This window comes from Drosophila grimshawi, unplaced genomic scaffold (genome assembly GCF_018153295.1).
Source record: "Drosophila grimshawi isolate 15287-2541.00 unplaced genomic scaffold, ASM1815329v1 contig_311, whole genome shotgun sequence".
Lineage (NCBI taxonomy): Eukaryota > Metazoa > Arthropoda > Insecta > Diptera > Drosophilidae > Drosophila > Drosophila grimshawi.
The window spans coordinates 20,074,816-20,086,888 of NW_025063098.1; the positions used below are offsets into that span (position 1 = coordinate 20,074,816).

General features: G+C 41.5%; 1 protein-coding gene across 1 annotated transcript; it reads left to right on the forward strand.

Annotated features, from left to right (window-relative positions):
• The first annotated feature begins 152 nt into the window (after positions 1-152).
• On the forward strand, positions 153-1,389 carry LOC6567734 (40S ribosomal protein S3). Its single transcript, XM_001993607.3, has 2 exons — positions 153-267; positions 531-1,389. Exons 1-2 carry the CDS (start codon positions 232-234, stop codon positions 1,233-1,235), a joined length of 741 nt encoding a protein of 246 aa, XP_001993643.1. The 5' UTR covers positions 153-231; the 3' UTR covers positions 1,236-1,389.
• Positions 1,390-12,073: the final 10,684 nt, after the last annotated feature.

The following is a 12,073-nucleotide window of genomic DNA, read 5'->3' on the forward strand; positions in this document are numbered from 1 at the left end:
ATAAGTCATGATATAAATGATGGTTGCTTCTAAGCTCTTCATGCGGAATCGCCTGATAAGAGTTTTTAGAGGAATCACACAAATAAGTGCAGCGATTTTATTAAATATATTCATCGATATTAATTTTGAGCAACCCGCTGAGATGGCAAAGCAGTGCGACGGCCATGTTATCGGTAAAGCAGGGCGCTGTCTTTCTTTCTTTTTGACCACGTTCCGTGCGAGTCGTATGAAATGAACATGAACCTAAACATTTCGAAGAAACGTAAGGTAATTAAACGAAAATTGCTTTCAAAATTAGTACAAAGAGTGCACCCAAATTGTGTTCACATTTTGTGCATCGAGTTGTGTGAGCAAACAGTGAAGCTGCCTCAAAAAACAATACGAAACCAAATTTAACCTCAAATCGCGGGCGTCTTCAATTGGCGTGGAGCACAAATCCCGAATCAATTGTGACAAGTGATAATTTTTTGTGGCTGTGGGAAATATGTTATGACTAACATTTGGCTATTCTTTTCTTGCACCATTTGCAGTTCGTCTCCGACGGTATCTTCAAGGCGGAGTTGAACGAGTTCCTGACTCGCGAGCTCGCCGAGGATGGCTACTCCGGTGTTGAGGTGCGTGTGACTCCCTCCCGCACTGAGATCATCATCATGGCCACCAAGACGCAGCAAGTGCTGGGCGAGAAGGGCCGTCGCATCCGTGAACTAACCGCCATGGTGCAGAAGCGTTTCAACTTCGAGACGGGCCGCATCGAGCTGTACGCCGAGAAGGTCGCCACTCGTGGCCTCTGCGCCATTGCCCAGGCGGAGTCGCTGCGCTACAAGCTGACCGGAGGTCTGGCTGTGCGCCGTGCCTGCTATGGTGTGCTGCGCTTCATCATGGAGTCGGGCGCCAAGGGCTGTGAGGTCGTTGTCTCTGGCAAGCTGCGTGGTCAGCGCGCCAAGTCGATGAAGTTCGTCGATGGACTCATGATTCACTCTGGTGATCCATGCAACGACTATGTCGAGACAGCCACACGTCACGTCCTGCTGCGCCAGGGTGTGCTTGGCATTAAGGTCAAGATCATGTTGCCCTATGATCCCAAGAACAAGATTGGACCCAAGAAGCCGCTGCCCGACAACGTGTCCGTCGTTGAGCCCAAGGAGGAGAAGATCTATGAGACCCCAGAGACGGAGTACAAGATTCCCCCACCCAGCAAGCCTTTGGATGACATCGCCGAGGCCAAGGTTATGTAAAAGTTTAAGTTTTATAACAAGAGCAACAACAACCACAACAACAACATCAGCAAGTATGCATTGATTGCGTTAAATACAACAACAAAACAAAAATAGAAAAACCGAAGTTAATTCAAATGTGTGGATTTAATAAACAAATGTAATTTTTAGTAAACATTCAACTGTATAGCCTAAAATATGAGTCGCAGTTTTGTGCAGTGTAAATTAGACGAATGCTTTTGCTACCAGAAATGTTTCGAATGTATTCTAATTAAAATTCAATGATTTTTTTATTATTGAATAATGCTTTGCTACCAGAAATGATTCAGATGTACTCTAATTTAAATTCAATGCTGTTTTAGGGTTATCCAAAAGTGTTCGTAATACGAATGTTAGATTAGGTTTGTAATTAATTTCAAATTACGATTATATATTTTGTTTAATTCAAATTTTAGTACTTTCTGCACTTTCTGATCGATCAGCAAATTTTACGAGGGCTGCCCCAAAAGCTTGTGTGTCTGTCATTGACATTGTTTTGTGACATGGCCGGGTCCAAAAAACCAGTTTGTAATACTGTAGCTGTCGTCTCTGTTTTCATTTCCAGTGAAGCGGAAATCAGCGATTAAAAAAGGCAACTGATTTATGCGCTTGTCCTTCGCTTTGCGTGTAGCCCCGGACACTGTCCGATAACTGCAGTTGCTTATAGGTCGCATATTTATCATGTTGATATGTTTATTTGAGTACAATCTCCCTCTTTCTCGCTCTCTGGATGCTCGTTGGCACTGACATCTTATGAAGCAAACAATCGAATCAATTTATCAACATTTTACGGGCGGCAATGAGAGAGCAAGAGATTAATGCAGAAACTTTTGCATAGCTTTTCCCAAGGCGCATCTCACCTGGTTGGTTGGCTGTGCACACTTAAAATGTGAAAATCGCAGCTGCGGCAAGCGGCACACGATCGGCTGCATGACAAATGGAGCACATGCTGCATGCTTTTGTGGCGGTGATGCTGGGTGGCTAGTTGCAGATGTGGCACGGCCTGGCCTGGCGGCGGCAACAACATCACGCATTAGGCCAGTTGCGATTTTGCAATATAAATCTAAATTAGCGCATCAAGAGCGGTTCCTGGGCCTGGTTCAAAAAATGAATATATGTGGACTGGCTGCGCCTGGCTGTGGGATCAACTGCGTCCTTTGGACAATGCCAATCAATAAAATACACAGCTTATCTTTGAGGACTGTGAGAAATTTTGTTGCAATCATTTTGGTATTTCAACGTGCGCATAAATCATAAAGAACCTTTTTAAACACGACTTCTGCGAACGTATGATTTCAACACAAATTTGTAAATAAATTAGATCGTGATTATGGTAACATCAATATCATCAGCAACGAATGCACATCAGCAACTTGGCCAGTCAGCCAGCAGCAACATTATTAACAAGCCAAGTTATCTGACATGTGCTGTTGTTTTTTTTTTGTCTGCCACGAACCATTGCCAACCTCTCATATTGACAGCAATAACACTAACTATATATTTTAATGGCTCGAATAGCAGCAGCAGCAACAGCAATAACAACAGCACCAATGAGGCAAACATTTATTTTGCACTTTGTTTACCAAACTAGGCCATACTCTATATTTACTGTTTCAAGTACTTAATCAATAATCAATTTTACAACTTTTTCTTTTACAAATTTATTTAAAAAACAATAGGTGTGTTATCGGTTTATATCAACATCTATAACAGTTTAGAACTTCATAGATTCATGGAGAACAAGTCAAGAGATCATTAGAAATTCCACTACTATTTGATAGCTATAAACTTTAAATAGATATTCCATAATCAGTGAAATCAAAATCATTTTTGACTTAGAAAGCTGCAAAGCAACATTTTTTATTTTTATAGATTGTTAAACATATATACCCCACTGCTGCAATGCGCTGGGTATAATAAGCCAGACAAGACAAAAGCTGCCGTCAACAAGTCTGCGGCGGTGGCTGGCAACGTGTTGCTAGTCATTTTTGTATATTTGCTACGTGCCTCATGCATATGGCTGATTTAGCGTCGCAGGTTCATAACTTTACTGCCTGGTTCGGTTCTGGCCATGTCAACACTAAGAAGATAAAAAAAAGACGAAAAACAAAGCTTGCCGAACATTCAATGCCCTATCGCAATTATTTCCCACAGTTCTATTAAAGTTCTGTTTTTATGGAAGTTTAAAGTGTTCCTAGGAGAGTTGATGCTCCTCCATGGGACAGATTGAATGACCAAATTGATTGGCTCACGCTTAGAGTATAACAACAATGCGCCGTAACTGTAAGCGTAAATATCTATAGATCTCTGTGCACATATATATATATATATATTTGCTTTGATTTATCAACATTATTGTGAGGTTTGTGTCATGATTTTTCCATCATTATTGAACATTAAGAAACGACGGCGCGTAATGTGTTTTTCATGTGAACTGCCACAGAGCAAACGACACATTTATCATCATCAGATGCTGCTGCCGCTGCTGCTGCTGCACCAGTTGCTTACTGAATGTTGAACTAAAATCATGATCATTTGTGGCACTGAACAAATTTCCGTTCTCTCCCGACCCGGGCAACTGGAGTGGAGCGGCCCAGGTACACTTTTGGTTCGCTTTGCAGGGTTTCTAGCGGCTTGTGTTCTTCGACAGCAGAAGATCCAAAGTGCCCATTTCTTCTGACCCTTGGTAATTTAACTTATCTCCAAATCACATGCGATTCTCAGGAAAGCTTTAGCGCAATCCTCGGAATGGAAGGAGCATCTGCAATTGGAGCAGGTGCAATTGCCTGGTGGCTTTTTTCACTCCGCGGATGATTAGGTCCTAAGCACTTAATCCCCCCATGTGCTGTCTTGTGAGCACCTATGGTTAGGCTCGAACCAGATTTTCAGCCAAGAAATGCAGGCGTTTTCACTGGCGCCATCTATGCTGTGTTGGCAACTATAATTTCCTGTAAGTTATAGTTCAGAATGTGATTTTGTTTTTAATATGTACATGTATTGCAGTCAGAGCAGCAGCAGATCATTGAGGTCGGCCAACACAATTGTTAACTTCTGGCCAGGCACGAGCGCCTTTTCGATGGAGCCTCACCTCTTCCCGTTCCTGGAAATGCAACACTTGTTAGCGGCTTTCGTGTGTGATCTTAGCGTGCCTGATCTGAAAGAGTTGCAGCCACCTCAGGGTCACCCATGCAGCGCCCGGATCAGACTTTTTACTTTTGCTCCGAGTGAAATTTATAAAGCAAATCTATATAACAATGGAACTAGATAGGCAAGCGTAATAAAATCTGCTCTCATTTTGAGGAATGTAAAATGTATGCCTGCAACACACTTATTTATTAGAAACGAGGAACAGCAATATTTGGCTTAGATTGTATATTTGTAAAATGTGTTGAACATATCTCGCGGCCCCTTTGGCAAAATGTTGTAATGAAATCAAACGATTTATGAGTGCCTTTCATAACACATCATTAGTAACATTTTTGTCAGAATTTATAGCGCAATGCAATCTGAAAACGTTTAACGAGCTTGTTCTAAGCTTTTAGTGGCAGAAACCATCCAAATTCGGACGGCGCCGGTTGGCCACGAAGCAACGCGACGCGACGAGACGCGACGCAATGTTGCGTTGCCAATTACAGTTGCACTTTTATGCACAATCATACACATGTATGTATATATATATATATGTGTCTGTGTGTTTGTGTGTGTATAAATTTGTCGCATGCCCGCTGGACATTGGGTCAGGCAATTGCGATGAGCTTTTGGTGTTAATTTATTACACTAGAAATACATACAAATGGCGTCTTTCTTTCCAATCAACCAGTTGAGCTTTAACTGCTGCTTGGTTTGTGGTGGTGGTTTTGAACTGCTTAAACCTGCTTGTTGGCAAACAACAGCAACAAAAACAGCAACAAAAACAACAACAACAAATGAAGTTATGCAACTGGCAAGTGCATACTGCCAAAATGTATTTCTTGTAATAGACTTAACGTGACTTTGACTTGAGAAACCAATTACAGAGCCACATTAATATTGCCAACAATTTGCTGTAGCAAAATGTTGCTAACATGCAAGAAATTTTAATTAAGGACACTTTGCCGGCAAGAGCAACAATGGCGGGGGTGTTGCCAATATATTGCCAAATTTTTCCCCAGTCGGTGCATGCATACAATAGTCTTATCAACATTTAGGCAATTAGTTTTGGCTTCTTATTTGAAGTCGCAACAAGTAGTTGGCCACGCTAAAACAGAAGCCGATGCATGCCCCCCTGTTGACCATAAAAGCATTTTAATTTCTTTATTTACAACAGCCATAAATCATTGCTTTGGTGTTTCTACCATATTTTAAAACTACTCGCATTCGCATTATTCTTCAACGTTTCGCTTCGTCTTCGACTCGTATTTTTTTTATTTTATTACTAATGGAAAATGGCAACTGGACCGGTGAACAGACCCCGGCTCCGCTCCGTTCCGGCCCCCCCTTTTACCGGACTGGGGTGTTGTAAAAATTCCAAAAATACCGTCGCACCACGTTGGTCAGGTTGTGTGCTCTGGGCTAGTGGCCAGTGGCCAGTGGACAGCAGCTTCATTAGTGCCTCAGGTACATATTAATTTAAACGTTGCATTTATGGACAGCGGTCCGCGGCGACACTAAATCATCTCCATTTCAGTCCAGGGCGTCGTTTGATCCACGTTTGTCACCAGCATGTGCTGCCCATATGGAAATCGTTGCACCATTGCTAGGCAGCACACGCACATTGCATGTGCCACTTAATTGGCAACACGTTGTTCAACAATGCTGCTAACGATTATGTTTTCTCTAGTTTGCAGCCAAAATGCATTTTGTGCCATTTGGAATGCATGGACGATATTTGAAAATTAAATTCAAATTAACAGCCAAATCAAGGAAAAAAAAATTCCACAAAAAAGTTAAACAAAAAAAATTCAATAATAATTGCATTGATTTGAAACGTCAAGATCATTTACGTTGTGTATTTTTTGAGAATTCAATTCAATTTGAAATATAAATCAAGGAAATGTCAGAAATTTGCCATGACTTGTCGCCGTGGCGTGTTGCCTGTCGATGTGGCATGTGTTTTCGCTTTGGGCGCGCAAATTAATGCAATTTTGTGTAAATTACTCATTAAAAATGAAATAAATTTCAGTTGCAGGCATAAATCACAGACTATAAATTGTAACAAGCCACACAACACACACAGTTGCCACAGCAAATCTACTGGCAAAAGTCTCGATTACTTTTCGACTACCGAACAAATACGAATCGTACAATGAAATTTCATTTCTCGACTATAGTTGGGTTGGTCTACAGCCATTATTGTTGTTGTTGCTTAAGAGACGCCAATTAGATGTTTTATTGCTAATGTGCGCTTGTCAGCTGTGGTCGAGCACCCGGTTCGAGTGTCCAGTTGGCTGTCCAATATGTACGGACGCTGTCTACTTCAATTAAAAGTGCATTTGACAATAATATTCGCTTTGCTTGGGGTCTGTCTTGTCTGCACCCATTGCCGGGAGGCAGCCTGATCACCGATCAGTGATCACAGTCAGAAATGATTCCAATTTGGGCAACTAACTATCGACTATTCTGATTGTTTGATTATACCAGATGTATCCGGCCAGTTTTCTTAATTTTATGTATCACAGCATACCAAATATTTGTTAAAATTTTCACCCAGACTTAAGTATCTATGTGGACGTTGCTGTCACAATGATTAAGATACACAGTGGCTGCATTAAGTATTTGGACAGCAACAAGCAGCCAACACTGGCAACAAAAGTTGCTGCTTACAAATTATCAACAACCAAGCATGGCAACAAACAGCCTCGGGGTGGGCAAACATGCAGCCTGCTTGTAGACTAAAGCAAATGTTAAACGTTTGAAATCGTAACCAAGTTGCATGCGATGTGTGGCAATATCTATGACACACACACACACATAATACACACACAATACACACACACACACACACACACACATCACACACACAGACACATACACACACATCACACTCAGTGAGACAATGACCATATTTGATTAGCCCAAAACTAATGATGTGGCTGTGGCTCGGGCTTTGGCTACGGGCTGTGTTTTAATTGTGAAAATTGAAATGCGGTGCAATAAATTGCAAGATGGCCAAAAAGATCGAAACGAAACGAATCGAATCGATTCGATACGAATTGAATGTGCTGAAACATTTCGTATCCTGAGCGCAATGCAATTACAGCTCAATTTCATGGCTGTGGCAGGCAGAGGTCCATTTAGAGCGCATGGCGACAATTTGTTTATGGAACCGCCATGGACTTTAAATGGCTCGCCGCATAAATCATGCCGTCCACTTGGCGGCATTGTCAATTGCACTTGCCTTATAATTGGGCTAGGCAACATCAACATCACCCACCACCAACAGCACTAACAGCAACAATCAGCAGCAACAGCAGCAGCAGCAGCAACAACAACTGTAATAGCAGCAACTTCTGGCTTCTGCAATATTTCGTACTGAACGTGCTTACGCCCTTGGGCGTTTCGTTGTTAAATTAAAAATCGAGTTTGCAAAACAATTTTTCATGCTGCTCCATTTGCAATTAGATCGGCGTGCTGTCCGCGGGCCTGCAGTAATTTCGCTGCAACGGCAGTGGCATGTTGCAAGGCCCTGGCGCTAAGTGTTGGCAAATGCTAACTTCTTAATTTTAATGTGAGTGTCTCTTACCATTGCACTGTCGGGCACTGGCCATTTAATACTAATGACATCATTTGCTAATATGATCTCCAAAAAAAGTTGCATATATTGCGATATCTTAAACGATAGCAATTGCAACTGCAACGACAGCAGCGGCCATAAGTGGCGACTTGCTTGTGGCGTTGCTTGAAACACGAAGTCAAAGCGTAACTCATAAATGTGGCAAACGCAAAACGACTTCCTGCTCCTCGAACATGTCATGTCGTGGCAGCAGCAACAAAGATGCAGCAAACACTGCAACAGCAACACCATATTTCATACACGCAGGCGCCTCTTCAAAAGCAACACGTCTGCCACCTCCTCAATGTGGCGGCGGCCTCTTCAGTCAATAAAAACCAAATCGTTGGCTAAAATGTTGCTTACGAAAACTCAACCCAACAGCGGCAGCAGCAGCAGCAGTAACATCACCAAACACCAGCAACAGTGCGACCAGCCGCATGCCAACATGATTTTCCTTGGTTTTTCATTATTATGCTATTGCGACATTTTTGTGTTTGTTGCTGCTCTGCGAAATCAAAGCACGCCAGCAGCAACAGCAGCATCATCAATTCAGCATGTTGCAGGCGGCGTTTGGCAGCAAATCGTTGGTAAAAATGTGCGCGCTATAAATTTATGTTGGAAACATCAAATCGACGTAAATTACGCGCCAGAGTTGCTGGCAGGCGGCGCTTTGGCTGTTAAATTCTTGACTTGTCTTGACTCGCAATTTAGCAACAACAGCAACAGCAACAACTACAGCTGCAATGGCAACCGCTGCAGAGAGGACTTTCCAAGATGTAGTGACTCGGGCAAGACATTAATTCGCGCTTACTTAACACTACCATCTCGTCGTCTCCATGGGCAGTGAGTGTCATCTATCTGTAATACAAACGCATGCCTTGATTAAAGAGGAGACGGTGGCGGGAATAACGTGGCTGGAAAATTGGTCTTTGTAATTGATTTAAATACAATGATGATGCGTGGCAAATAACTCAGAGAAACAGTTAATTATACTATATATATGTGTATATGTATGTGTATGTATTTGGTTGCACATTTCTGTTTAATTGTTGGCCAATTCTTTGCGTTCAGAACTTTCCCAACGCGCTGGAAAGTGGTTGAGTCAACTATCTGGCGTGAAAGCCAAGCAACAACAACAACGATAACAACAACAGCAATAGCAACAGCAACAGCAACAGCATCAGCAACAGCGACAGTAAAACAGTTGCCAATTATCAATGTGATTAATATGCTCTGTCAAATTGGGTTTTCGTAAGCGCTTTTCACAAATTTTCCCCATCGGTTATCATGAACGCAAACAAACAAATTTGCAATAAACTGCACAGCACTCGGTGAAAAGGCAATTTTCCGCAGGGTTAAAGGCAACAGCCATTCAAACAACAACAGGCAAACAGCAACAACTTCAATTACAATCACGTCAACAATATTTCCAACGCAACGAGATATATTTCTATTAGCCGATTTAATGTCAGCATAATTAATCACATCTTATAATGTTCATTGGCAACAACAACAGCAACAGCAACAACAATAACAGCAGGGTCAAAAGTTCGACTTATGTTATTGGTTACTTTTTTTTTGTTGTTTTTGTTGGGATCGCAGCCAGCCACTGAGAGATTGGCCCGATCGAGACCTTCACACTTTGTTAGCTGGGAATCACCAGCTTATTTATTGGCCACATTGCGTAGGTTGTAGCTGGGGGCATTTTGTTTGGCTTGCCTAGTGCCAAGTGTCAGTTACCGGTTGACTGTTGGCCAAGTCTTTAGCAAGACGAATTGGTTTAGCAGATATCGCTGACGGGTTCATTGCAGCAAAAATGATTAAACAGTAATATTTTGATCATGGGAAATGCATATCTATAGCAATTCGAGCACAAGTAAAAGGCATTTATATTCTTCGAGCTAACAACACCTCAAATATGGTATATAGGAAATCTTGATAGAACATGCAGTAGGCGACGCCCAATGTAACTTTTGACAGGGTGTTGCTCTTAAATTTCAGAACTGGCTTAACAGATATGACTGAAGGGGGCCGCCCAGAAAGCTTGCCAATTGGAGCAGAGGAGTTTCATTTTTTCAATGGTAACTCATTTTTTATTTTTTTTTCGTTTACATGACAAGCAATGCATTATCAAATATTTTAAACTAGCAATTGATTTATTTCGAAACATTTTTCGTATGGCGCTTACAGCATGCTGATGTTAATCAATTTGCGCAAATTGAAAATTAATTGCAAATTTATGGCTTTTAATTTTCTTATCGTTGAATTATGCCACCAAATATCAAAGCAACAAAAACAACAGCAGACACGCGTTGCCAAACATTTTGCAGCACTTAAAACATTTTAAAGCTATGCCATTTAATTGATACTTATATATGGAAAAAAATCGCACCAGTCAATTGAACTATTTGTAGGTTTTTCTTTTTCGCCAAAGTCTGTAAAGAAAAAAGCTGTTTAGCTTGAGCTCGATTTGGATAATAAAGAAATAACTCGGAAAGAGCACGTCAATGTCATAAAAAACATTAATAAAATGCATTAGGCACAGTTGCAATTTGCGTTCGCCTTTTTTTATTATTTATTTTAGACTCAAGTAGATATAATAATGATATTCAAATATATACGAAAGTGGAGCTGGCCAAATTATTCAAAAGCTAGAAGCCAAACGACTGGGCGAGCAACGGCTCCTTGGTCAATTGTTTGGCCGGAAGATCAGTGGACCATTGCCACCAAACGCAGTCGCAGTCGCGGGCGCAGCCCCAGTGGGCCAAAAAATTTATGCAGCAGGCAGCCGGCAGCAAAATGCAACAATAAATCTCATTTTATGCAGCGCAGAGAGAACGGCCCTTTTATAGGTAACGCTAATGTAGCCCAAAATTGAACTTGACATTTGAATGCCCAATTAACAATGACGTGTGCGCGAGCAGAACGTCCTCGTCCTCTCGTCCCCAACCGGCATCCGCATTCGCATCAGTATCAGCATCCTCCTTTGTTGGACAGTCGCCACTGAAACCGCCACCAGCGCCATTGGGGTCAACTTTTGGGCATTCCAATGCGTTATGTTTTATTGGACCAATGTGCAATGTGCACTGTGAACACTGTGCGGTCCCCAGGCGGATGCATGCACGGACACAAATCGGTTTTCGCCTGCTAATTAACCCACTTTCTAAGACGCGCGACCTTTTTTATCTGTGCCATTCGAATCACGGTACTGCCATGTGCAAAAATTTGCCTGCCATAAGAAAAAAAAAAAAAAATAATAAAAGAAAAAAAAATGTGGTCAGTTGCGGCTATTGACTATTGGCCATTGCATTGGTTAGTTGCTCTGCGTGCAATTCTCACGCATGCCAAATGTGGTTGTTGTCGCATGCATGTTGAGCATGCAAGGCAAGTCGGTTGTCTTCCTCTTGGTATTTTTGGACAGCCATGATTATAAAATCACGATAAATATTTATACCGCACTTAGATTTATGGTGATTCGTATCTTCCGAGCAGAAGTCATCGGCCAGTGGGCATCAGCAGCGGCCATAAATATATTTATTAGCAATAATTGCAGAATTTTCCATGTGGTTAATTTGCGTGCTCCGGCTAAAAGCGTCAAATCTTTAGATAAAACCATTAGTTTACTGCCTGCCAAATTTTTTCATTTCATTTGTCATCAATCACCGAATAACGGCAGTTGGTCAATCTATGGCTGCTTTCTTGGCCTTGGCACGATCCACGAGGCCAGAGACTATCTATACTAATCGATAATCGGCAATTGCACTGGACCCCAAGGCGACCTTAAATGTGTTTTCAGCTAATAACCATAATCGCAAAAAAGCCTGCAAATTGTTTTGCTAGCACATTTAAATGTAATATTTAGATTAATAGAATTATGGGCAATAATTTCGTTAATAGCTCAACTAGCCAACAGGTCCCACGGCCACGATCGAAATCCATGCAAATTCAATTAAGCATATACAAAGCACTTTGAAAATAATACTGTTTAATTTAGTTAATATATTTTTATTAAATGGACTTCAGTGATTGCAGTCTTTGCACTTTAGCTTTTTAATGTGAAACTTAATAT

What these genes read in the sequence shown, in the direction of transcription:
- LOC6567734 (XM_001993607.3), top strand. Translation starts at nt 232, where the DNA reads ATGAACATGAACCTAAACATTTCGAAGAAACGTAAG. An exon ending in ACATTTCGAAGAAACGTAAG is followed by an intron (nt 268 to 530) that starts GTAATTAAACGA and finishes CACCATTTGCAG; the next exon opens with TTCGTCTCCGACGGTATCTT.